General features: G+C 36.2%; 1 protein-coding gene across 2 annotated transcripts in view; it reads left to right on the top strand.

Moving 5' to 3' along the window:
- WDR47 (WD repeat domain 47) overlaps positions 1-27928 on the top strand; it is a 54599-nt gene that overhangs the window by 13518 nt on the left and 13153 nt on the right. Inside the window, exons 1-8 of one of the 2 annotated variants that reach the window (XM_068540423.1) lie at positions 2541-2614; positions 3267-3433; positions 5932-6015; positions 9668-9752; positions 11733-12535; positions 16585-16708; positions 22324-22502; positions 26192-26452. In XM_068540423.1, coding sequence (XP_068396524.1) covers positions 3276-3433; positions 5932-6015; positions 9668-9752; positions 11733-12535; positions 16585-16708; positions 22324-22502; positions 26192-26452 — 1694 coding nt within the window. In that variant the 5' untranslated portion in view covers positions 2541-2614; positions 3267-3275. Of the gene's footprint in view, positions 1-2540; positions 2615-3266; positions 3434-5931; positions 6016-9667; positions 9753-11732; positions 12536-16584; positions 16709-22323; positions 22503-26191; positions 26453-27928 lie in introns of those variants that run through there. The other variant, XM_068540422.1, reaches the window with a different exon arrangement.

The raw sequence follows: 27928 nt of genomic DNA, 5'->3' as shown, positions 1-27928 counted from the left end.
CTAAGATATAGTCATTATGTTATGTGTCTATGTTTTATGTTGTATCCAGCAACAGTAAAGTTGATAAGAGTTAAAATTCTGGGTTGGGTGATTAAAATATCATACTTTTCTACTGGGAATTCTACAGTATAGAATTAAAACTTATCTTTTTAAATGAATTTTTTAAAACCCTGAATAATTCTAGGGTAATTAAGATACATTTTTTGTATCTATTCAAAATCTAGATATAAAGTCAGTGTAAAATATGTATTTGTAAGAATATACTACTCATTTTTCTCTTAGGCTTTATTGATCAGAAATGATGGCGGCATGAAACTTGTGGGACTATTGCCATAGATTCGTAGTAACTCCAGAGTTACTTAGTATTAGACTGAATGTTGAATAATATGAGGCCTATAAAATGTTTAATATCATTGGATGTATTGAACATTAGAAAATTATAGAACATTAGAAAATTATGTATTGAACATTGGATGTATTGAATCATTAGAAAATTAGTCTCAGTTCTGTATTAAGTTGTGTGATTGGTATATGGTGATTTAAGTGAAGTGCCCTCTAAGATTCGAGGGGAGTTTACAATTATTTTTTCTGAGAGTTAAATTAGCAAAAGCCATTCTTTTCTAGTAAGAATTATCTGAAGATTTGGGGAATGCTCAAATTGCTAATCTCAGAGACAGTTCTGAAATATGATCAGAATTTATTGAATGGAAATATCATTAATTTTATTGTACAAAGTCTTTTGGACAAAGTCTATGAACAGAAGGGTGGTCAGCTCAGAAGATAGCAAAGGGAAACCCAAAGCATGAGGAATTGGGTGGCTGGCCTGTTGGGGGAGACAGATTTGTGAGTTTGTTTCCTGAGGTAGGCATGTCCTTATTGTGGAGATGGATGTATGAGATTAGCTTAGTCTGATGTCATTAAATATTTGAATCATAATTATTTTTCCATGCTCTGTCCCTTGTTTACTCTATCACCTCCACCTAAGAGAGAAAATGTGTTCATCTGATGAACATTCTAGTCTGCTAGATGTTTGTACTTCTCATTATGAAGAAATATATTGTCAAAATGGTAGACAAAAAATAAACCCATGTGCATACATGCATATGTTTATGTTTCTGTGAATTTGGTTAAAGATAGGTCCTGTGAGAAGATAATTGATCCTGTGAGAAAGATACGCTTACAATCTGTTTCATCTGATGAGGTTTGTTTGCAGCTAGTCTGCTTAGCTTGGTAGTCATTTGTACTGCTCTGAGCGTGAACATTTGAAAACTGCAACAACTTAGGCCATTTAACTTGTGTGGCCTCATCTTTAAAATGAGAATGTTGATCTAATGATCTTCAGAATTCCTCCTGGTTCTAATTCTTGATGAATTAACCTGTGTGCTCAGTTGTATCACTGCAGACTTACAGGTGAGAGAAGGGATTTGAGAGAGCTGAAATATCACTGATGTTTGGGTTGGTAGTACCAATATGACTTAAAGTTGCACATTTTAACCAACCTTGTTTTGTTTGGTTCCAAAGTATAGGGTACAACATTTTACGTGTTGCTGCTACACTCTATAAGTTTCTTAAGGACAGAGCCAGTGTGTCCTGACTATGGGACAGTGTCTATCACAGAGAAAAGACAGTAACTGCTTATTGAATGAGTGTATAGGGCATAACTAAACATGGTTTGGTTATTAGTGACTTTTTAAAATATTCTTTATTATGGCAAATTTTAAACATATGTAGGAGTAGAGAAAATAATATTGTCTTAGTTCGTTTGGGTTGCTATAACGGAATACCATAGACTAGGTGGTTTATTTATAGCAGAAATTTATTGCTCACAGTTCTGCAATAGATGCTGTAAGTCTGAGATAAGGGTGCTAGCATAGTTCCGTTCTGGTGAGAGCCCTCTTCCCGGTTGCAGACTGCTGACTTCACATTTTATCCTCACAGACAGGGTTGAACTAGCTTTCTGGGGTCTCTTTTATTTTTTATGATTATATTATTTTCTTTCTTTCTTTTTTTTTTTTTTAGTAAGAGCGCAAGGGCCGCGAGCGGCCGGTAACCCCGGCCCACCCCCCGCGCCGAGGGTGGCGAAGGACCCGGCCGCGGACGCGTTGGGCGGCACACGTGTGCCGCCGCCGTTCCAGCCCCCACGGCCACCCGGGAAAGGGGCCCACGGGGCCGCCCTGCGACGTCCGCCGCCTCTCGGTCCGCACCCGCCTCCCCTTTTCCCCGTCCCAGCCCGTGGGCGAGGCCCACGGCGGGGTGGGGAGGAGGCGCGGCGCGCCGAGGCCGGGGGGCGCCACGAGGGGCGTCCCCTTCCCTCTCGCCCCCCTTTTCCTCCGGCGGGGCTGGCGCCTCCCCCGACCGACCGGGACGGGCGGTCCGGGAACATGCGCGCCGAGACCCGCCGCCGCTCCCATCGCGCGGACGGTGGGCAGCCACCGAGGGTGGGCCGAGGACGCCGCCCGCGGGGTGCTGTGTGGGGGAGTCCGGAGAGCGAGAGAGAGAGGAAGGAAGAAACGGACGCCGAGCACCCCCGGGCCCCGCCGCCGCCGCCGCCGCAGTGGCGGCGGCGGGAGCGACAAACCCTTGTGTCGAGGGCTGACTTTCAATAGATCGCAGTGTATGATTATTATTAAAATTTTTTTTTTTTACTTGGCCAAGCTGCGCGGCATGTGAGATCTTAGTTCCCCGACCCAGGGATCAAACCTGTGCCCCCTGCAGTGGAAGCACAGCGTCTTAACCACTGGACTGCTAGGGAAGTCCCTGTGGTCTCTTTTGTACGGGCACTAATCCCAATCATGAGGGCTCTGCCCTCATTACCTAATCACCTCCCAAAGCCCCCACCTCCTAATACCATCACTTTAGGGGTTAGGATTTCAACATAGGAATTTTGGGAGGACACCAACATTTAGACCATAGCAAATATAATGAACCTCCATTTACTCATTATCCTACTTTAATGGTCGTGATTATTGTTTTATCTTTACTTCCTCCCACATGCTGCTTCTTTTGTATTATTTTGAAGCAAATCACAAACTTCATATCAATCTGTAATTCCAGTGTGTATCTCTCAAAGATTAGGACTTAAAATCATAGCCATTCCTATATCAAACCTTGAAGAATGACTTGGTTTTGACAAATATTACATTAGTTTCACTTAGAATAACTGTATTAAATATTTTCAAGAAACTTGTTATGTGTAGTTTCCAGATAGTTAATAATGGTTAGAAATAATAGAACTAATTTTTGTTTTTGTTTTGTTTAATATTTAGGTTATCAACATGACGGCTGAAGAAACAGTGAATGTAAAAGAGGTTGAAGTCATTAAGCTAATTTTAGACTTCTTAAATTCAAAGAAGCTTCACATTAGTATGTTGGCCCTTGAGAAGGAAAGTGGAGTCATAAATGGCCTATTTTCAGATGATATGCTTTTCCTGAGGTATGATTTCATTAGCACTGTGAGGTTTGTAGCTCATTCCAAGAAATGTTAAGTATTAATAATAGGTACAGTATAGATAGACCTTTGTAATCATGAAAAGACAAAGTATAGTTTTTTAAATGTTTATTTTTATAAAGAACGTTTACAAAACAAAGTTTTCTGTAGAATGTTTTCAGGAGTAAGATCCAGAGATTCATTAAAAAGAGTCACAACTCTCTTGTGTTTGTGGCATCATCATAAAAGATATTTGATTAAGAAATCAGAGACTCTGTAAAGTTAAAAAAAATATTTCTGAAATACCTTTTTTTATGCTATAGAAGTAAAACATACTCGTTATATAAACATACTCTTTGTAGAAAATATAGAAAAATAAAGAAGAAAAATCAGCCCACCATCCACACATACTACTGATAATTTTCTGTGCATATTGAAAAAAAACCAATTTCGTCGCATTTAGAATTTTGTATCCTGCTTTATCCATTAACATTATAGGAATTCTCTATGTGATTACAAATTTATGCTTTGAAAATTTTCGATTTACTTAATTTCCTAATGATTCCCCTATTTTTAGACAATTAAATTGTTTGCAATTTTTCTAAATACATGTTCTACTGAGCATCTTTCATACATGTGACTATTTCTGTATCTTGAATTATTTCCTTAAAACAAGATTCTTGGAAGTGGAATTACAGAGCAAAAAGGAGTTAACATGTTTGCCAAAATGGAAGCTAAATATATCCTTCCTTGAATTGGATGGAAAAAGAAAAACCCAAATTTCCATGCAGAAATGTATTCTGTGCTTATGTGATACCAAATGTCCTTGATAAGGAGTACAGATTCTTGGATATGTAGCATTTTGTGACTAGGAAAGCCTTAAGAAATGAAATGTTTCTAACTCATGAAGAAGGAACTTTTTAAAAAGCTTTATTATATTAGGAGAGTTTATTTAAACTCATTGCACTTCCCTGTATTTGATATTATGAATGTCATTCAGCCCCAGGGAGCTTTGTCAACGATATAGTCAGGAACCAGTACTGAGGCAGTATTCTTTGGGCTCTGTCATTGCTACTTCTGGAATTTAGCAGTGGCTCTCAGATATCCCCCTGCAGAAACCTGATGGTTTGTTATGAAGTTTTACTGGTCTTAGGTGAAATTACAGGATAGTAAGTTTCTCATTAAACTAAATGTATTCATCTTAAAGGGCTGCTGGCCTTTGAAATTGTGTCCTTCCTACTTTTGAGATATTAAAATGTCCCTTTAGGGCTTCCCTGGTGGCGCAGTGGTTAAGAATCCGCCTGCCAATGCAGGGGACACGGGTTCCAGCCCTGGTCCGGGAAGATCCCACATGCCGCGGAGCAACTAAGCCCGTGCGCCACAACTACTGAGCCTGCGCTCCAGAGCCCGTGAGCCACAACTCCTGAAGCCTGTGCGCTTAGAGCCCGTGCTCTGCAACAAGAGAAGCCACCGCAATGAGAAGCCTGCGCACCGCAACAAAAGAGTAGGCCCCGCTCACCGTAACTAGAGAAAGCCTGTGCACAGCAACAAAGACACAATGCAGCCAAAAATCAATAAATAAAATAAATAAATTTTTAAAAAACCTTTAAAAAACAAAATAAAATGTCCCTTTATAAAATGATTATGATACATGTTGTGATTGCTTTTTATTAATATTCATTCTTTGTGGAATCAAAAGTTGGCAATCCTATGTAGATCTTCCTGCCTATTTTTAAATTTTCTGTTGTAAAAAAGCATAGATAGGGAAATTACTTTTATAAAAGAAGAACAGTAATCTGAATGCCTTATAACTTTTAGAAGTTCCCATAGACTACTTAAGTAGGATGAAATATGATATTATTCATTACTATTTTCATTCTCAGAATATAAACTCTAGTGTTAAATGCCTCAAAGATGTTGAATTCACAGTTTAGAGCAGGGTTTTCAACCTCAGTACTGTTAACATTTTGGGCCAGATGGTTCTTTGTTGTGAGTGTGGGGGTTTTCCTGTGCATTGTAGGGTGTTTAGCAGCACTTCTGACCTATACCCTGAAGATGCCAGTTGCACCCTAGTTGTGACAACCAAAAATGTCCCCAGACAGTGCCAGATTTCTCCAGGGGGCAAAACTGCACCCAGTTGAGAACCAATGACTTAGTGAGACTGGAACATACCAACACACTGGCCCCTAAATAATACAGAATAACTTTAAACTATAAGATTAGTGGGGAAATAAAGAAACTTTTAGACTTAGTTCAATGTTTTTACATAGGTAAAAAAAACATATTTGAGAATGAGGAGTGGGTGCAGATTCACAAATTCTTCTCAAATAGTATATGTTGTTACAAATAAGTTGTGAAAAAGTTTATTATAGTGGTTGAGAAACCAAGTAAAATGTTATTCTCAATACCTGCTTTGTGAAGTTCTAATGCTATCTTGTCATCTCTTCTGCTTTTAATTAGTGTAACACAAATCTGATAGCATGTGTGGATTTTTCTTTATGTAGGCAGCTAATCCTTGATGGTCAATGGGATGAAGTTCTTCAGTTCATTCAGCCTCTAGAATGTATGGAAAAATTTGACAAAAAAAGGTAAGATTTCATCTGAAATTTTTAGTGTCTTATCATTGGTAGAAGTTGAGCAAAACAAAACAATAAACAAAAATTTAAAAACAAGACTTTTAGCTTTCCTAGCAAATAGTACACTCAATCCCATTGAGTTGGAGCACTTCTCGAGGACAGCTTGCGTGTACTTCAATTAGTTGAACATCTGATATATAAACCCCTTAGTCAACAGTGTGTATATATAAAACATCACAAGGGCCATGTCTGAAGCAGTTGTTTCTTCATGATAGTACAAAGAATTTAAAGATGTCATTCCATTGTTTCCTGGCCTCCATTATTTCTGACAAACAATTATCCTTAATTCTCTTGTATGTAATGTTTCTTTTTTTCTTTTTATTCTTCTTCTACTGGCTGCCTTCAAGATTTTCTCCTTGTCATTGGTTTTCAGCAGTTTGATTTTGATGTGCCTAAGTGATTTATTTGTATTTTTTCCTGCTTGGGGTTTGCTGAGCTTTTTGGATCTATAAGTTTATGTCTTTCATCAAGTTTGGGAAGTTTTTGGCAGTTATATCTTCAAACATTTTTTCTGCCCCTTTTTCTTCTTCTAAGTATACAACATTAGACAGATTGATATTGTTCCACAGTTTTGAGGCTTTGTTCCTTTTTTAAAAAAACATTTTTTCTGTGTATTCTTCAGTCTGGATTATTTCTGTTGATTTAACTTCAATGTTTATTGACACTTTCTTCAGTTATTAGCAATCTGCTCATAAACAATGAATTTTTCATTTCAGATATTGTACTTTTTAGTTGCAGAATTTACTTTTATTTATAATTTTTCTCTGAGATATTCCTATCTGTTTGTTCATTGTGACTGTACTTCCCAATAAGCCCTTGAACATATTTTTAGTAACTGCTTGTTCACTAATAGTCCTTATTTGCTAATTCCAACTTTTAGGTTATATCAGGCTCAGTTTCTATTGATTGAGTTTTCTCTTAACTATGAGTCACTCTTTTTTCACATCTAGTCATTTTTTAATGTATTTTGCACATTGGGATTCATTGTTGAAACTCTGGATTTCTGTTATCTTCCTTTGGAAGGTATTGATTTTTATTCATGCAGGGAGTTTACTTTGTTGTACTTCAGAATGCAAACTCTGTCCCTCACCTATTGGACACCAGATGAAATCTCTGCTCAGTTATTTAGCCTTCAATCTGTTGCTTTCCCTGGGCTCTTTGGAGTCTCCCTTGCATCTTCAGTTTTAGGGATGACCAAGGATTTAGGCACAGTTTATACAGTAGATTTTGGTGTATTTTTCATTGTGGTTTCCTCTTTTTTTGGATCCTCCTACCCTGCCCACCACTTTTCAGCTGTTCTGCCAGCTGAACTTCTCAAAAGCCTGACTTCTCCAAAGCCTGTAAAACTGCAGCTTTCTGCCTGAGTTCTAGCTCACACTGTGTGGACTGGGGATTGCCCTCAGCTGGAAGGCCTTATACCCTTCAGCCTCACCCCCTAAAGTTCCCTTTTTCAAGGATTGACTTCCCTCTAGCTATGCCAGTTTGTTTTTTTTTTTCCTTCAGTGCTTTCAAATATTTTTTATATTTAATCTAGGGTTTAATTGTTATTTGCAGAAAGGTTAGCCAGATACAAGTTACTCCACCATTATCAGAAGTGGAACCTCATATTAGTTTCTGATTCTCCATAAACCATGCTATTTGATACCTATTTGCTTTTATACATTCTTCATTTATCTGGGATACTGTTTCTTACATCATCTCCTGCCTTTACATAGCACATTCTTGATCATCTTCCAAGAGTCAGTTCTTGTAAGACCCTCACTATTTCTGGTAGACCTGGTTTCATACTCCTTTGAAATCTTGCTGAATCCTATACATATTTCATGCAATTTATTAGATGACCCTCTTCTTTTTTTAAAAAAATTGAAGTACAGTTGATTTATAATATTGTGTTAGTTTCAGGTATACAGCATATTGTTTCAGTATTTTTTCAGATTACATTCCATTATAGGTTGTTACAAGATATTGGGTATAATTCTCTGTGCTATACAGTTAATCCTTGTTGCTTACCTATTTTATGTATAGTAGTTTGCCTTTGTTAATCTCATACCCCTAACTTATCCCTCCCCACCCCCCCATTTTGGTAACCACAGTTTGTTTTCTGTGTCTGTGAGTCTGTTTCTGTTTTGTATATATATTCATTTGTATTACTTTTTAGATTCTACATATAAGTGTTATCATGTAGTATTTGTCTTTCTTTGTCTGACTTATTTCAGTAAACACAATATTCTCTAGGTTCATCAATGTTTTTGCAGATGGCAATATTTCATTCTTTTTCTGCTTCCTTGTGTGACTTTTAAAAAAATTTTTATTGAAGTATAGTTGATTTACAATGTTGTGTTAGTTTCAGGTGTACGGCAAAGTGATTCAGTTATACATATATCCACTCTTTTTTAGATTATTTTCCCATATAGGCCATTACAGAGTATTGAGTAGAGTTCCCTGTGCTATACAGTAGGTCTTTATTAGTTATTTATTTTATATAGAGTAGTGTGTATATGTCAATCCCAATCTCCCAATTTATCCCTCCTCCCCTTCCCCCCTGTTAACCATAAGTTTGTTTTCCACATCTGTAACTCTATTTCTATTTTGTAAATAAGTTCATTTGTACCATTTTTTTAGATTCCACATATAAGCGATATCATATGATATTTGTCCTTTTCTGTCTGACTTACTTCACTCAGTATGACAATCTCTAAGTCCATCCATGTTGCTGCAAATGGCATTATTTTGTTCTTTTTTATGGCTGAGTAATAGTTCGTTGTGTGTGTATGTGTGTACACATGCACGCACACACCACAGCTTCTTAATCCGATCATCTGTTGATGGGTACTTGGGTTGCTTCCATTAGATGACCCTCTTCCTGAAGGCAGGGATTTTGTTTTATTGGACACATATTTGCTGTTACAACAGTGGTTGAAAGAATGACTGTGAAGTTCATTATTATTTTCTTTCAGCCCTTAGAAACACTTTTCTTTAAAGTGCTTAAGGCATTCAACATTTTTTGATTCATAGAGAAGTCAGGTAGACACTCCCTTCCCCTCTCTGAAAAATCCCTTTTAAAAAGTTTTAAGTCTACAGTTATCTTATGGTTTTTTAGCAATGTTGTTCATTCCTTCCTATCCTTTCAGCTCTATTTTTATTAGACCTTTCTCATGTTTGAAAAGAAAAGAGGACATATTTTGGGAAATAAAATATTTGGAACATAAAGGATTTTGATTTCATATTAGGTGACATTTGACATCTTGCATAAAAACTTGATTGCTTAGAATTAATATTGCAAATAGAAATCCTTCCTTTGAGTATTAAATTGTGATTACTTGCTACTGAAATTATTTTAATTATGGCTTCAATTTGATCAGCTTTGTAAAATAATTAAAGAATTTTCTGAAAGCAGAGGTACTTACAGTAACTTTATAAGTACATTTGATTTATGAGACATTGGGAAATTAATTTTTTAAAGTCTTTTTTTAAAGAAATAATTAGTCCAATAAGAAAAACTTGGCCTGTTTTGCTTTAGGAACTTGAGTTTCATTTCTAGTCTTCGACATTGCTATAATTCAGATTTTAATCATTTTAATGTTTCATATTTTATTTTTCACAGGTTTCGTTATATTATCCTGAAGCAGAAGTTTTTAGAAGCTTTATGTGTTAACAACGCAATGTCAGCAGAAGATGAGCCCCAGCATGTAAGATTTTTATTCCTAAAGGTTTGCGCCACAGTCTTGTTTCAGTCACAAGTATTCTATTCACTAAAACAAAAGATTAGTATCATGAGTTTTCAAAGTTTTTATGAGCGGCTGTGGGGCAAGATCTGCTCTTTTGCAGATGTAGTACTTTCAGTCTGTAGTGCTTCTGAATTTGTTCTGTGATTTAGGCAAAGATGATAAATGAGTGGCTATCTGGTTGGAGAGTGTGTGCTCCCCTCTTGTTTAAGGTGATATAGATAGCAAAAGATGTTTGACTTGATGACTCTACATCATTGCTTCTTTTCTTATCCCAGAAGTGGATTATGTTTACTTCCTCTTTCTGTCTTTTCAGTACTTTCTTTGATCCAGAGGTGTGTTTTTTAACTTTTTTTTTTTTTTTTGGCTGCACAGTGCAGCTTGTAGAATCTTAGTTCCCTGACCAGGGATTGAACCCGGGCCCTCAGCAGTGAAAGCACAGAGCCCTAACCACTGGACCGCCAGGGAATTCCCCAAAGGTGTTTTTTTAATACAATGTGTATTTTTAATAACAATTTAGATTTAATGATATTAAATTCTTTTTGATTAGAGAGATACTTTTAAAGTTTTAATATTAGTATTGTTGTATCCAAAACCAAAGAAACTTTTATTAAGTGCCAGTAAGTAATCATTGAAAAAATAGAGCAATGTTTGCAGATAATGATGTTTAAAAGTGGAAAGAAGGACTTCCCTGGTAGTCCAGTGGCTAAGACTCCATGCTTCCACTGCAAGGGGCATGGGTTTGATCCCTGGTCGGGGAACTGAGATTCTGCGTGCTGCATGGTGTGGCCAAAAAAAAGAAAAAAGTGGAAAGAACACTGGAATATTAGTCAATAAGAATTTTTATTCTGTCTTCGTCACTAACCAACTGAATTACTTAGGTTAAATCTGCACCCTAACTTTTCCCACAGGGAAGATATAGAAGCTGTGCTATGCAAGCTCTAAGTTTCCTTACATCATCAAAAGCTTATGATCTGGGGCTTCCCTGGTGGCGCAGTGGGTAAGAATCCGCCTGCCAATGCAGGGGACGCGGGTTCGAGCCCTGGTCTGGGAAGATCCCACATGCCGCGGAGCAACTAAGCCCGTGAGCCACAACTACTAAGCCTGCGCTCTAGAGCCTGCAAGCCACAGCTACTGAGCCCACGTGCCACAGCTGCTGAGGCCTGCGCATCTAGAGCCCGTGCTCTGCAACAGAGAAACCACCGCAATGAGAAGCCCACGCACCGCAATGAAGAGTGGCCCCCGCTCGCCGCAACTAGAGAAAGCCCGCATGCAGCAACGAAGACCCAACGCAGCCAAAAATAAATAAATAAATAAATAAATTTATTAAAAAAAATCTTTAAAAAAAAAAAAAGCTTATGATCCTAAGATAATATTCACTATACAAATTATTGTAATTTGTTATTCAGTTAAGCTTCCTTTTGTTCTGTCTCTGCACTGTTTTTGTAGAAGTGAACTGTAGGTGTTCCCTTTCTTGATTTGCTTTCTTTCCCCACACACATTTGTCCTAAGGTAAGTTTGAGAATGGCTCTTTTGCTTTTTGAGTAAGCTGGAGTGATAGCAAGCTATAATAAATAATTGAATTTTGGCATGCTTCAGTTTCATTGCTAGAAAACTTAATTATCCTTACTCTTAAAAAATTATACATTTGAAAATGGTATTAAGTCTGAATTACAACACTTTTTTTATAGGTAAAAGTTTAATGTGCTAATAACCAAATTTTAAAATCTTTATTTTAGGAGTAAAAAACATTTTGGTTCCTGACTTGAAAGTTGTTAAATAGCCCACAATTATATGAGTATTCTGTGACATGAGTTTATCCTTTTGCAATTGAACAGTTTGTGAAAGTTTGTAAAGTGTCTTTATATTTGAATAAAATACTCTCATTGTTTTCATATCTCATAGCATCTCTCTTTATAGCAATCACTTATGTTTTTCTTACAGCTGGAATTTACCATGCAAGAAGCTGTGCAATGTTTACATGCCCTAGAAGAGTACTGTCCTTCTAAAGATGATTACAGCAAGCTCTGTTTGCTTTTGACTTTGCCTCGTCTGACCAATCATGCTGAATTTAAGGACTGGAATCCCAGCACTGCACGAGTTCACTGTTTTGAAGAGGCTTGTGTCATGGTTGCAGAATTCATCCCTGCTGATAGGAAGCTAAGTGAGGCTGGTTTTAAAGCAAGTAACAATCGTTTATTTCAGCTTGTAATGAAGGGCCTACTTTATGAATGCTGTGTAGAATTTTGTCAAAGTAAAGCAACTGGAGAAGAAATTACAGAAAGTGAAGTACTACTTGGCATCGACCTCTTATGTGGTAATGGTTGTGATGATTTGGATCTGAGTTTATTGTCATGGCTTCAGAATCTCCCATCTTCGGTCTTCTCTTGTGCTTTTGAACAGAAAATGCTTAATATTCATGTTGACAAACTTCTGAAACCCACAAAAGCTGCATATGCTGATCTTTTGACTCCTCTTATCAGCAAACTTTCTCCCTATCCATCATCTCCAATGAGAAGGCCTCAATCAGCTGATGCCTATATGACCCGCTCTCTGAATCCTGCTTTAGATGGCCTCACTTGTGGACTAACCAGTCACGATAAGAGAATTTCAGACCTTGGGAACAAAACTTCTCCAATGTCACACTCCTTTGCTAACTTCCATTATCCAGGGGTACAAAACCTCAGTAGAAGTCTCATGCTTGAGAATACAGAATGTCACAGTATTTATGAAGAATCCCCTGAACGGTAAGTATTTGCTCATGAAAATTGGGAGATCTCCCCAAGTGTGAGATAATCTAATTGGTGTGTGTGTGTGTGTGTGTGTGTGTTTTCTAAATGTTCAAGTCCATTTAGTTGAAAGTTAGTCTTTAAAACTTTATTTATAAGGCATTTTAAAAATTTTGATAATTACAATTATCAGGGAAAACCTTTATTTTTATATCCCGTATTATCATTTTGTTGGTTATAAAGGCAGTACATGTGCATTGAAGAAATTTTGGAAAATATGGAAGGGTATCAATAAGAGAATTAAAATCCCATACAATCTTGCACTTAGATGACCAACATTTTTCCTATGAATACATTTTTAAAAATTGAGAAGGTGCTATATATATTTTCATATAATTTGCTTTTTTCACTTGATAAATCATGACTTTTTCCCATATTTTTAAACATTTATTGAGGTCAATGATTAATGGTGTGTGCAGTATTCCATTGTATGACTGGATCATAATTTTACCTAGTTCCTTATTGTAGGAGAGTAGACTGTTTCCTGTAAATATCACTGTATTGAACATATATATATAAAAATCTCTGATTATTTCCACTTATCTTTTTTTAGTAATTCTTTATATACATACATGAGGAAATTAAGTATTAAAACTACCACTCAGTTTTTCCTTCAAACCTGGCTTGAAATAATAATTTCCTGATTAGCAGTTCTTTATTTCAAGGGTTAGGAAACTTCCTGCCTCCATTTTCCAGGAAACCCACTGGGGACACATCTTGGTTTCCTATACTCGGAGTTGATGCTATGAAGTATTACTATCGACTGCAATAAGTTCATTAAAAGCACAAAAACTAAACCTAAACCTTTTACTATGCATATAGGATAGTTGGAGGCATTCTTTATTGAAGAAGCAGCACTGGACTTGTAATTTCTGTTTCTAATTAAAACAGGAGGAGATCTTTAGTTAAGGGTTAAGGCACAAGAATTACAGGATAAATATTTATGGAAGCATTTTCTGTTAAGTTGCTGTGAGATTGTTGGGGTGGGTGGGTGTGATTTTTCTTTAATGTTCTTTAAAGAGAGGAAAGGATTCTGGGATCAGTTAAGTGAGGGACTTCCCAAAGCCTAGGGTGACTTCCTAAGGCATCTTATTGCTCTGTATTTTATATTTGAAAGATAAAGATGATATCTAGTGATACAAATGAATGAATATAATTTAATATAGGAGCATCCTATTATCTAAATCCTAAAGAAGTAGAGAATCTTGAGCATTGGTAGAGACTATCTTAAAGTTTTCTTGGACTTTCTGATCCCCTTAGAGAAAATTCTCATTGTCTGGGATGCTGGGCTTCAATTCTGGGGGAACTGCTGATATTCTTCTGAGTACATGAGATGATAGGATCTTCTTGGTTGATATAATGAATAGCATGTTTTGAATTGTGCACCAGTGGGATTGCCTTTATAAAGAAAAAAGACACACAAAAATCCAGCCAAATTTGACTCTACATGTGGTATTCCCTATGTAAAGAAAGTATTATAAATTGAGGAATGACTGAATAAAGATGGAAAGAAGTGGAATATAAGTTATTAGACCATTATAGAATAAGCAGTGGGGTAAAACATGACATGTCAAGAGGTAAGTAATGTATGTGTTATTAGCTGAGCAGTAGTAATAACCCAGAAAACATCTGTCGTGTCTCTGAAATTGGAAAACTTACGAGACAAAGCAGTGTAGAACAATGAATAGAACATGGTCTTTGGAGTTAGACTTGGGTTTGAACTGTAGCCTTGCCATTTTCTAGCTGTGTGATCTTGGGATGGTTACTTAATCTCTCTGAGCCTCAGTGACCTCCTCTATAAAATAGAGTGTTGACTTGCACAGTGCTAAGCATGTGCTTAGTGCTTAATAAATATAAATTTCCCCTGTTCAGGGTCCATACCCTTGGAAAGTACAATGTGTCAAAAGGGCTACTAATAACATACTATGGGAGAGCTATTGTGCTGTGGATAAAGTATAAAAATTTACTTTGGAAAAAAGTTTACCTGGTTTTAAAGAATATTTTAGGTGTAATTAAAAAATATTGGAAAGCTCAGTTAGATCAATTATGTTAAAATGCAATATAAAGAGACTCCTGCTTATGGTAATTTGAAGTCAGTATTCATTTAAAAATATTTGATTGTCTACTCTGTGCTAGCACTGTGCTGCATCCCCAGGATATGACTGAGTTACTATGGTGAAGAAGAAGATAAAACACAGAAGAAAAGTTTATAAAAGAGTGTGTGGTATTTTGAAGGATATCTTTTCACTCGAACAGAAACCAACTCAGAATAAAAAAGGAATAAAAATCAGCTGAAATACACAAGCTGTGACTATACAATATAATAGTCTCAAAATTAAATGGCAGGAAAAAAGATCTATTCTCAGACATGTGCCAGCATTGAATTTGGAGTCTGAAGACCTGGATTCAAGTCCTAGCTTTATTTACTGTGTATTTTTGGGAAAATGACTTTTTTGAGTCTGTTTCCTCATGTGTGAAATGGGAGTTTTAACCTGTTTTACAGGTTATTTTGCAAGTTAACTGAGATAATGCATGTGGAAGTGCTGTGTAAATTGCAAAATTAAATCAAATGTTACTTTATAAAGGTTGTTTTATTCTATCTCTATACAGTTAATAACTCTTACAAATTCTAATTTATGGACTAAAATGGGGTTTCCTATGGTCATTAGCAGCTTACAGCACAGTCTGGTAGCTGAAAACTCTTCCCAGGTCTTTCTACTTCCTCCTCAGGGTGCATGTGTGTGTATGTATGTTTAGGTACTTAAGACTACTAGGCTCCTAACTAATGGTGCCTTTGTGAAGATGACTGTCTAGCTCTGCTTTCCTAAACCCTAGACCTATATTTTGATATGTCTTACATACTTCTGCCTGGAGAGGCCATTAGGAAGTCATCTCCTAATCAAATTCATTGAAGACAAAAATCACTTTACTTTTGTACTTGTTCCTATGGTGCCTTTTACTGATAGGTAATCTATGTGAATGTGGTATTTGTCATCTTTGGATAATCTTAGTTATTAAAAACTTTGAACAGCATAACTATGAAAAGTAGAAATTGCTAGTATTTTAGAAGACCGTTAGGAACAACCTGACATAAGATATCAAGCTTACTAATTAGTATACATTAAAAGTATTTGGGGACTTCCCCAGTGGTGCAGTGGTTAAGAATCCGCCTGCCAGTGCAGGGGACATGGTTCAAGCCCTGGTTTGGGAAGATCCCACATGCCGTGGAGCAGCTAAGCCAGTGCGCCACAACTACTGAGCCTGCGCTCTAGAGCCTACGAGCCACAACTAGTGAGCCCGTGTGCCACAACTACTGAAGCCTGCACGCCTAGAGCCTGTGCTCCGCAACAAGAGAAGCCACTGCAATGAGAAGGCCACACACTGCAATGAAGAGCAGCCCTTGCTTGCCGCAACTAGAGAAAGCCTGCGCGCAGCAACAAAGACTCAATGCAGCCAAAAATAAAATAAATTTTAAATAAATTTTAAATAAATAAAAATAATTAGTATAAAAATTTTTTTTTAAATTTGAAAGAGGTATGTTTAGCTTTTGCGTTAAGTGCAAAGAAAGCCTTTTAATAAAATCTCAACTATTCTTAAAATTTTATTGAAATATATTAGAGGAAAGAAAATTGATGTTTGGATAACAAAATAACAGATTAAGAGTTCTTTAAGAGAATGTAGGCATTAGGTCATCTAACCTATTAATTTGTAGGTGAAGCTGAGCCACAGAGAATGTAAGTGATTTTCCCAAGGCCACACACATTATTTTAGATGGGAACCCCTACCCTCCTTGCTTAATAATCGTGTGCTCTTCCATTATAAGCATATTCTATTTTTAAAAATCCCTTACATAGTGTACTTAAGAGAAGAAAGTAAAATTTAAAAATCTGTTTTTGTGCATTTGATAAACACTTAGGCTAAATACTCACTTTTTAAATTAAAATTTCTCTAACTACAATATGTTTTTCTTTACCCCTACCTCTTCCTTTTTGTTTTTTGCCCTGAAGTGATACACCTGTTGAGGCACAGCGGCCTATCAGCAGTGAAATCCTGGGCCAGAGTTCAGTTTCAGAAAAAGAGCCTGCAAATGGAGCACAGAATCCAGGACCAGCTAAGCAAGAAAAAAATGAGGTAATATTTACTACACCTCGAGTCTTTTAGAGTTATTCTCTTTGTAAGAAGTGATACTATTTGCTTGGATAGAACTTAAAAATAATTTTCTGATATTTGAGAGTAGGAGAGCGAATATCTAGATTTTCTTATTTATTAGATCATTTTCTCCCCTCTTCCTTAAGAATTTATAGTATTTTTAGTTATCACTATATTTTGGAGCATTTTTAATGGATGGATTTATTAACAATTTAAAATATCACAGTTGACATTGCTCCTACATGTTTGAGCACTCACGTAATTGAACTTGCATTAAATGTGGACAGCTTGTATTTTAAAGATATATGCTCTATATTTTGCTAATTAGATTTAATGAGCAAGAAATTATGACATTTATAATATAGAATAATATTTTATCTAAGCCTTTAGAGTTCCAGATTATTTTTCTGTGGTGCTTTGGGAAGGAAATTGTACTGTGAAATAGGGTGTAAATTTTATCTTATATATATTATCCCACTTATAAGGGGTGAGTAGGTAGGTGTAATAAGTTGAGTAAGTTTTCTTGGTTTTGACTAAATATTTAGAATGAAGTAGAAAAATTATTCTTAAAAGTACATATGGATATGCACAAAACAACAGAATCCCGAAATATATGAGGCAAACATTGGCAGAGCTGAAGGGAGAAATAGACAGTTCTGCAATAATAGTTGGAGACATCAATACCCCACTTGCAGTAATGGATAGAACATTTAACAGAAGATCAGTAAGGATATAGAGGACTTGAACAACACTGTAAACCAATTGGACATAATAGACATCTATAGGACACTCAACAGTAGAATACACATTCTTCTCCAGTGCACGTGCAGTGTTCTTCAGGATAGACCATGTGCTGGGACGCAAAACAAGTCTCAATAACTTTTAAAAGATTTGAAATCATGTAAAGTATCTCCTCTGACCACAGTGGAATGAAGCTAGAAATTGATAACAGAAGGAAAATTTTTAAATCCAAAATTTGTAAAAATTAATCAACACACTCTTAAACAACCACTGGATCCAAGAAGAAATCACAAGGGAAATTAGAAAATACTTAGAGACTAATGAAAATGAGTACAACATACCAAATATACAACAAAATTATGGAATGCAGCAAAAGCAGTGCTCAGGGAAAAATTTATAGCTGCAAATGCTTACATTAAAAAAGAAGAAAGGGCTTCCCTGGTGGCGCAGTGGTTGAGAATCTGCCTGCCAGTGCAGGGGACACGGGTTCGAGCCCTGGTCTGGGAAGATCCCACATGCCGCGGAGCAACTAAGCCCGTGAGCCACAACTACTGAGCCTGCGCATCTGGAGTCTGTGCTCCGCAACAAGAGAGGCTGCCACAGTGAGAGGCCCGCGCACCGCGATGAAGAGTGGCCCCCGCTTGCCGCAACTAGAGAAAGCCCTCGCACAGAAACGAAGACCCAACACAGCCATAAATAAATAAATAAATAAATAAATAAAAATTAAAAAAAAAAAAAAAAAAAAGATCTCAAATCAATAACCTAATTTTATGCCTTGAAGAGCTAGGAAAAGGAAGAGCAAGCTAGACCCAAAGCTAGCAGAAGGAAGGAAATAATAAAGATTAGAAGAGAGAGAAATAAAATAGAGAAAAGGAAAACAACAGAGGGAATCAACAAAACCAAAAGTTGCTTCTTTGAAAAGATCAATAAAATTGACAAGCCCTTAGCTAGACTGACAAAGAAAAAGAAAACACAAATTACTAAAATCAAAAATAAAACTATCAACCTTACAATAATGAAAAAGATTATAAGAGAATACTGTGACCAGTTGTAAGCCAACAAATTAAATAACTTAGATGAAATGGACAAATTCCTTAGAAACACAAATTACTAAACTGACTCAGAAAGAAATAGAAAATCTCAACAGATCTATAATGAGTAAAGAGATTGAATGAGTAATGAAAAAACTTCTCAACAAAGAAAAGACTGGGATAAGATGGCTTTACTGGTGAACTCTACAAACATTTAGGAAGCGTTAGCAATCCTCAAAATTTTCCAAGAAATATAAGAGGAGGAAACACTTCCTAACTCATTCTGTGAGGCCAGCATTACCCTGATAGCAAAACCAACTGAAAATATTACAGGAAAAGAAAACTACAGACCAATACCTCTTATAAACATAGAAGCAAAAATCAACAAAATACTGGTAAACCAAATCCATCAGCATATTAAAAGGATTGTGCATTCTGACCCAGTGGATTGATTGCAGGATGCAAGGTGGTTCAACATAAAAAAACAATCAGTTTAATACACATCACATTAATACAATGAAGGAAAAAAAGAAACAACATGCAATCATCTCAGAAAAGACATTTGACAAAATCAAACACTTTGCTGATCAAGGCTCTCAGAGAACTAAGAATAGAATGGAACTTCCTCAGCATGGTGAAGATCATTTATGTAAAACCAACCTAACATCATACTCAATAGTTAATGACTAAAAGCTTTCTCCCTAAGATCAGGAACAAAGATAAGGATGCCTGCTTTCATTGCTGCTATTCAACATTTATTAGAAGTTCTAGCCAGAGCAGTTAGACCAGAAAAAGAAATAAATTGGAAAGGAAGAAGTAAAGCTATCTCTATTCACAGGTGACACGAATATTATATGTATAATCAATAATTCACAAGACAGCTACTAGAGCTTATAAACAGGTTCAGCAGAGTTGCAGGGTACAAGATCAACACATAAAAATCAGTTGTGTTTCTATACACCAACAATGAACAATCAGAAAAGGAAATTAAGAAAGTGATTTCATTTACAGTGGCATATAAAAGGATAAAATATCTGGGAATAAATTAAGGAGTTGAAAGACTTGTACACTAAAATCTACAAAGCATTGCTGAAAGAAGTTAAAGAAGATCTAAATAATTGAAGACATTCTGTGTTAATGGATCGGAAGATTTAATACTGTTAAGATGTCAGTACTACCCCAGTATTATTTACAGATTCCATGCAATTCCTATAAAAATTCCACCGCCTCTTTTGCAGTAATGGAAAAGCCAATACTCAATTCATATGGAATTGCAAGGGACCTTGAATAGCCAAAACAATTTTGAAAAAAGAAGAACAAAGTTGTAGGACTCACACTTCATAATTTCAAAACTTACTACAAAGCTACAGTAATCCAAACTGTGTGGTACTTGTATAAGGATAGGTATATAGACCAATGGAATAAATTGAGAGACCAGAAATAATTCCGTATATCTATGGCCAACTGATTATTGGCAAGGGTGCCAAGTCCATTCAGTGGGAGAAAAAATAGTCTTTTCAACAGATGATGCTAGATCAACTGGATTTCCACATGCAAAAGAATGAAGTTGGACCTCTACCTCACACCATATATAAAAATTAACTAAAAGTAGATCAACAACTTAAGTATAGGACCTAAAAGTATAAAACTCTTAGAAGAAAACAAAGGGATAAATCTTCACAACCTTAGATTTTGTAATGCGTTCTTATGTATGATACCAAAGCTTAAGCAACAAATGTAAAAATTGATAAATTGGACTTCATCAAAATTAAAAACTTTTGGATTTCCCTGGTGGTCCAGTGGGTAAGACTCCATGCGCCCAATGCAAGGGGCCTGGGTTCGATCCCTGGTTGGGGAACTAGGTCCCACACATGTGCCACAACTAAGAAGTCTGCATGCTGCAACTAAGAGCCCACATGCTGCAATTAAAGATCCCACATGCCACAACTAAGACCCAGGGCAGCCAAAATAAATAAACAAATATTTTAAAAAAAACCTTTTGTGCATCAAAGGACATTATCAAGAAAGTGAAAGGACAGCCTACAGAATGGGAAAAATATTTGCAAATCATTTATCTGGCAAGAGTTTAATATCTAGAATATGTAAAGAACTACTACAACTCAACAACAAAAAAATCCAATGTAAAAAAGGACTTGAATAGACACTTCTGCAAATTGGCTAAATGTCTATAAATGGGCAAAAAGTACATGAAGAAGATGCCTAACATCACTTGTCATTAGGGAAACGTAAATCAAAACCACAATGAAATATAACTTCACAACTACTAAAATGGCTAAAATCAAAGCAATGGAAAGTAACACGTGTTGATGAGGAAATAGAGAAATTTGAGCCCTCATACGTTGCTGGTTGGTATGTAAAATGGTGCTGTCACTGTGGTTTCATAGTACCTCAAAAAGCTAAATATAGAATTACTGTATGACCCAGTCATTGCACTTCTAGGTATATACCCAAAGGCGTTGAAAGCAAGGGTTCAAACATATCTGTACATCCATGTTCATAGCAGCATTATTTATAGTGGCCAAAAGGTAGAAATAACCCATGTCCATCCACAAGTTAATGGATAAACAAAAGTGATATATCCATACAATGGGATATTATTCAGCCATAAAAAGAAATATGCTACAACTTGGATGAACCTTTAAAACATCGTGTTAAGTGAAATAAGCCAGACACAAAAGGACAAATATTGTATGATTCCATTTATATGAAATATCTAGGATAGGCAAATTTATAGAGACAGAAAGTAGAAGTTAGCAGGGGTTAGGGGGAGAGGGAAATGGGGAGTTATTGCTTAAAGGTTATGGAATTTCTGTTTGGGGTGATGAAAATTTTTGGAAATAGATAATAGTGATGGTTGTACAACACTATGAATCTAATGCCACTGAATTGTACACTGAAAAATGGTTAAAATTACAATATTTGTATTTATTTTACCACAAAAAATTTTTTTAAAGGACATACAGATAATTTTGTCTCAGAGTTATTGCTATGTTATGAAATAAAGGGGGACTGTTACTATTTTCTGGAAAAGGGAGACAGTTTTAGCTTTAGTTAGCGGTACAAGACTCTTAGATAAGCTTATTATCAGCGTTGGCCAAGTTTAGAGATGACTGATTTGTTCCAATTCACGTGACCTGTGTAATGTGACCAGACTCCGGCTTGGCAGGAGTCTTTCTTTGCCAATATTTGAATTCACTATGATATCTAAGTCCTTTAAGTTGGCTTCTAGAAGAGTGAGGAAGGAATGTTGAGACTGCTAAGTTTAACACCCATTTATTCTACTTTCTTGTGAAAGGCTGTTTGAATTAAAGTATTGTTTTTGAGGGAAATTTTATAAGCTTCCCTCCAGAGTAACCTATTAAGCCACTTACATGCTTAAATTAAGTGTGTTGGATAAGATTAATATTGTGCTTATTAAATATTAATGTAGTCCCTCAGTAAGTATTTTTTTTTCTAGTAATATAGATAGATTTGTGTTTGTCTTTATCTACATTTGTATTCTCTATGTCTCCCTTGTGACAACTGTAACTTGTATTTTTATTTGGTGTTAGGGATCCAGGATGACCATTCATTTTGGTCAATTTCTTGCTGTGGAATTCAGCAAATTAACTGATCTGATCTACTTGACTGTTAAGACTCATGGATACTATGTTATTTTTCAAAGAGCCTATGTATTAAGTATTTTCTGATTGTTATTTATAGCTATCTGTATGTTTTATTCAGCACTTATAGAAGTTACTGTTGAGTGGTGACATATTCAATTGTAGTCTGCTCAAATATATTATTTTTTCTAATATTTTTAAGCTTCGAGATTCAACAGAACAATTTCAAGAATATTATAGGCAAAGATTACGCTATCAACAGCATTTAGAACAGAAGGAGCAACAGCGACAGATATACCAACAGATGCTGCTTGAAGGAGGTGTGAATCAGGAGGATGGTCCTGATCAGCAGCAGAATCTTACCGAACAATTCCTCAATAGGTTGGTCTTTTTAGTCACTTTTTTAAATATAAGGAATTATTTAAAAGCTATTAAGAGCATGCAGTAACTGCTACTTGCCATGTATAGTTTGAAATTTTAAGGCTTTTTAAGTGTTTCAAGTAGTGTGGAATTACTTAATCTCTTCCAGTCACAGCATTCTGAGGGCTCATCTAGTTTTGTCCTTCTTCCCTTTAAATGGCCTTTCACATCTAAGCAAAGGGAGCAGTGAGAGTGGTGGTTTCAGCACACAGCCTGGAAGTAGACTACTTCTGGATCCAGCCCTGTCCCAGGATAGCTGAGGACCTAGGGGATGTTACTACCTTCTATTTGCTTGTTTCCTCATCTATTTCACAGGGTTGCCATGAAGATTAAACGCGTTAATCCACGTGAAGTGCTTAAAACAGTACCTGGCATAGAGTAAGCACTATATTAAGTGTTACCTGTTATTTTTATTGTTATTTTGAGAGCTTAAACTTTCAGATTCTATTGAATTCAGTATATTAAAATGATTCTTTCTTGTAATTTCTGCCAAGACAGTATGAACTTATATTATTTTTAACTATAGGAGGTAAATATATGGTAACATTTTTTTTTTTTAGAAATCAGTAAACCAGAATATGTTTGTTTATTTATTATTTATTTATAAAAATTAATTTATTTATTTTTGGCCACGTTGGGTCTTCATTGCGGCGAGCCGGGGCTACTCTTCATTGCGGTGCGCGGGCTTCTCATTGTGGTGGATTCTCTTGTTGCGGAGCATGGGCTCTAGAAGCGTTGGCTTCAGTAGTTGTGGCACATGGGCTCAGTAGTTGTGGCTAGCGGGCTCTAGAGCACAGGCTCAGTAGTTGTGGTGCACGGGCTTAGTTGCTCCATGGCATGTGGGATCTTCCTGGACCAGGGCTCGAACCCGTGTCCCCTGCATTGGCAGGCGGATTCCTAACCACTGCACCACCAGGGAAGCCTGAATATGTATATTTAAATGAGCAAGGGTTGTTGGAAGGTTGAATTAACATACATAAAAAATTACTTAGAATAATTTCTAGCATATAGGAGGTATGCCATAAATGTTGGCTATCATCATGATTATAATATGGCAATGCAGTGGCGACTGTCTTTACTTGGTTCAGTAATATTGAAAGTAATCTGCTTGACACTCTGCGTGTTATGCAAGTCAGTGAGCCTGAAACTGATCCTGTCTTCAAACCTTCACACAAGGAACTTGTATAGTGGTAATCTATAGAGTCTAGGTAGGCCTCTGAACATTCAGTTTGAGGGTCGTTTTCTTATCACCTCTGATCAAGTCAGTGGCTTATGAGGATTATCGTAATTTGATGAATTGCTACTTCTAGTTCTTGGATGTCGTCTTCATACCAGTAAAAGTCATGGTTGCAGTTTGACTTCCTGACTGTTTTGCTTTTCAGTGAAAGCAGATACCTAGCATTAAGTCAGAACATGAAGTGGCAAGGTTCTGTGATTCTGGTAGTAGTAAGGATGTCCTTTCTCAGAAAAAAAGTTAAACTATTCAAGATGGTTTATTCTTCCTTTAAAGACAATTATGTATAGAATTCAAATTATTTCTTATAATTTAGGATCAGTTTAGAGCATATTTATTATTTAACAACTCAATTTCTTTAGAGATTAGAATTTCTTTAGAGATTAGAATTTTAAATTGTACTAATTGTACTAAAGGTAAGTATGTTATAAAAATCCATAGGATAACCAGGTCTATTATAAATAAATATGAATGGGTGTTTATCCTAAGTTTTCATAAATTAGTTTCATATAAATTCTCTGTTGCTGTCTTTTTTTTTTTTGGCTGCATTGGGTTTTCATTGCCACGCCCGGGCTTTCTCTAGTTGTGGCGAGCGGGGGCTACTCTTCGTTCCGGTGCACGGGCTTCTCCTTGCGGTGGCTTCTCTTGTTGTGGAGCATGGGCTCTAGGCACGTGAGCTTCAGTAGTTGTGGCAGGACTCAGTAGTTGTGGCTCGCGGGCTCTAGAGCGCAGGCTCAGTAGTTGTGGTGCATGGGCTTAGTTGCTCCACTGCATGTGGGATCTTCCTGGACCAGGGCTTGAACCTGTGTCCCCTGCATTGGCAGGTAGATTCTTAACCACTGTGCCACCAGGGAAGCCCTCTGTTGTTGTCTTAACCTTTTCTTATCTATTCTGTTTTCTAACTCTTTAAAATAATAGTTCAATCCTTTTTTTCTAGACCTTATATATCTGAGCCTGTACCAGGACATTAAAGTACCTGACTAATACCAAGGACAAATTGAATAGAGATAGAATCTAGAAATTAAAATATACTTTTTTCCCCTTAATGTTTTAGTCTTCCAAATCATTCTAGCAGCAGAGCACAGTTTCCAGAATTAAATTTTGTTTCTTCCTTCCCAGAGGCATAGAAAGAGGCAGAGAAATAAGAGCCATGTTCTATAATAGAACTTACTGAAAAAATTCAACTAAAGCATGATAGGATTATTATTAACAGTAGTGTATCACTACTTTATACCTCTTGATATTTTGTTTCTGTTACTAATAATTGGCACTTACTATAGGCATATTCTGCCCCTTCCCCATCCTCCCCACTTTGAGAGAATCAATATGATATTTGCATTTTAGATTCTTTATACTTAGCATTTCCCACATTTATTTGACCTCAGGCTCTTTTTTTATGGGGAGCATTTCACAGGATTAGTGTTTCATAGAAGATTAGAAGTACTGTCTAGTTAAACATTTTAACTGATAAATATTTAGTAATGGCTGCCAACTCCTTTAATAATATTAAACTGCTCTTTTAAAGTCTTTTTTAAGCCCTAAACGTACACATGCACGCATGCACAAGCACACACACGAACACAAATGTTTAATGTAGAAAAATTAGAAAATACGGTGAGCCACAATACCCCTTGGTAGTTACATCCCTTATGTAGTCCTCTCTCATACTAAATCTAGGCTGGAGAAAGTGATTCTGGGCCAGTTCTGGTCTAAATCTTAAGAGAGCCTGGCAGCTTCCTCTGTGCCCTTTGGAGCCCTGAGTCCAGCATAAGGAGTCAGGCTACCCTGACGTAGGGAGACTTGCGGTGAGGGAAAGACCCCAAGGTCACCTTGTTTTGCTCCCTGTTTTATCTCACTAGTGCCTAGATCAGAGCCTGGCAAATAGTTTTTGTAGAATGAATAAATGAATGAATGAGTGAATGTGCGGATAATAGGGATGCCACTTGACTTTGTCCCATCATGACCTGTTCTAGTCATCCATTTCTCAGTTAATATGACATTACTAGACAGATGAAATGAAAATGGCTTGTTTTGTTTTGTTGGTGAGAAATTTGATAGTGGTGATATTTTTATTATTTTGGGAAATTAATTTTCATGTTGAAAATTGAACCAAAGTTATACTGGAGAAGAAACAGATTTTTTTTTCTGTTTTTTATGGTAAAAGGTGCTTTAAAAAAAAATCAATGATACCCATTATGCCTATCTCCTTTACAGTGGTATACTATAGGAAAATTTGGATCTTCTTTCAGTTACTTGGTTATGTCTTAAACTGATGATGGTAATTTTTAGTACTAAACTTGTCATATATTATATGTTATATGTGCATGTATTTACCCTCTCAAATTTTCAGTTTTCTATATGTTAGGAGTATGACTAAGTTTTAATTTTAATATAATTACGTTGTTTTATTTTATAGGTCCATTCAAAAGCTAGGTGAATTAAATATTGGAATGGATAGCCTTGGTAATGAGGTGCCAGCACTCAACCAGCAATGTAATGGGAACAAAGGCAATGGATCTAATAATTCTTCCATCACTAGTTTTTCTACACCATCCCAAGACTCTAGTCAGAGATTAACACATGATGCTCCAGATATTCACACAAGCACTCCTAGTAATCCTGGATCAATAAATCACATACCTTTTCTTGAGGAATCACCTTCTTGTGGAAACCAAATGTAAGTGCTTTACTTTGTTAGACCTGGAAATGTTAACTTCATACTAATAAATAAACTTGGAGAGTTGAACTTCTCTTTGGAGCCTTACAAATGAAAGTTTTTACAGTTTATTACCTACCAAATTGTTTTTTCTGATCTGCCTTCATTTATCTATATTCTCTTCTACTAACTTCTGTGTCTCTTAATAGTCTTTATTCTCCTATTTTTCTTTTTGCTTTCTTACCACCACCAAGGCAATTCTGTTTTTTTTATAAGCCATCTTACTCACAGGTCATACAGTTTTAGGCTTTATTCCTCCCCAGTTTTTTCCCTTGCCATTGGTACCTTTCAACAAATAATCTTTTAATCCACAGACATCCAGGGCACAAGAAGATGTTTTCTGACATGGTGGAATGATTGCAGCAAGACAGTCTTGGCAGCTCTGGTAGTTACAGCAATTGAGACTTCTTGCATATTTATGTTTTCAGTAGTCAGAGAAAAATTTTCATCTTGTTATCAGTAGACAAGTGTTAATTTATGCAATGGGAATAGTTGAGCATTTTCTTCCTCTATTATAACATTAAACACCTTTGGGAGTAGTTCGTTTTAAAATGCATAACTTGCTTTTGGCATTTGGATGTTTACAGGAATTAGCTTTATACATTTAGTATCAAAAACTCTAGTTTTATACTTAAGAATATAAGTTTATCTAATATTTGCTTCTTTATTACAGTTCCTATAACACTTGTTTTGTGTACCCCCCAAACTAGAACTCAAATTTTAAAATTGGTTTTTATTTTTATCAAAGTAATATACATACATGGTTTAAAAGGACAAATAGCACTTCAAGGCTTAAAACAAAACAGAATCCCCTCTCTTACCCATCTTTGTCCATGACTTCTGTTTCCAGTAGGCTGCCATTTTCAACCTAGTTAGCTGTTTCTTTTGCTATGTATCTCCACATTTCTGAATAATCTGCTTCTATTGCTGTTTTTATTATCCCTTGATTCCCTGCCAATTAGATTTAGCTACCATACCTTAGCCACAACACATTAATTTTGTCTACACCTTCTTCTAATATACATCAATTTTTGTTTAAATCGGTATTCCATGTTAACATTACTATGGCCATGTAAATGTTATTTACAACTGAGTCATATAATATGAATATATTTCCTTTCACAAAACTTTTTTGTTTTTCATGGGGGGAGTAATTGCCTCATTTTTGGTGTGCATGTGTATGTGTATACATGCTTAGTTTTCTTGGTACTAAACTATCTGCAGATGCTGTGAGAGAACTGTAAAATCATAAAACTCCTCATTACAGTAAAAAATATTAGGTACTTTCTCTTTCCATTTTTTTTTTCCCCCTGGGAGACACCCCTCCAAGATCACTCCTGGTTCACTTTATATTCATTGCTTCTAAGTCATTTTATTCAGGCCTAGAGAGTCCTGGGACTTTCCTTCACCATTCTCCTGGGAGTTTCCTTTGCCTGT

This window comes from Eschrichtius robustus, chromosome 3, assembly GCF_028021215.1.
Source record: "Eschrichtius robustus isolate mEscRob2 chromosome 3, mEscRob2.pri, whole genome shotgun sequence".
NCBI classification, from domain to species: Eukaryota; Metazoa; Chordata; class Mammalia; order Artiodactyla; family Eschrichtiidae; genus Eschrichtius; species Eschrichtius robustus.
Note: the sequence above shows the minus strand (reverse complement) of the source record. Positions and strands in the feature narration are given on the sequence as shown.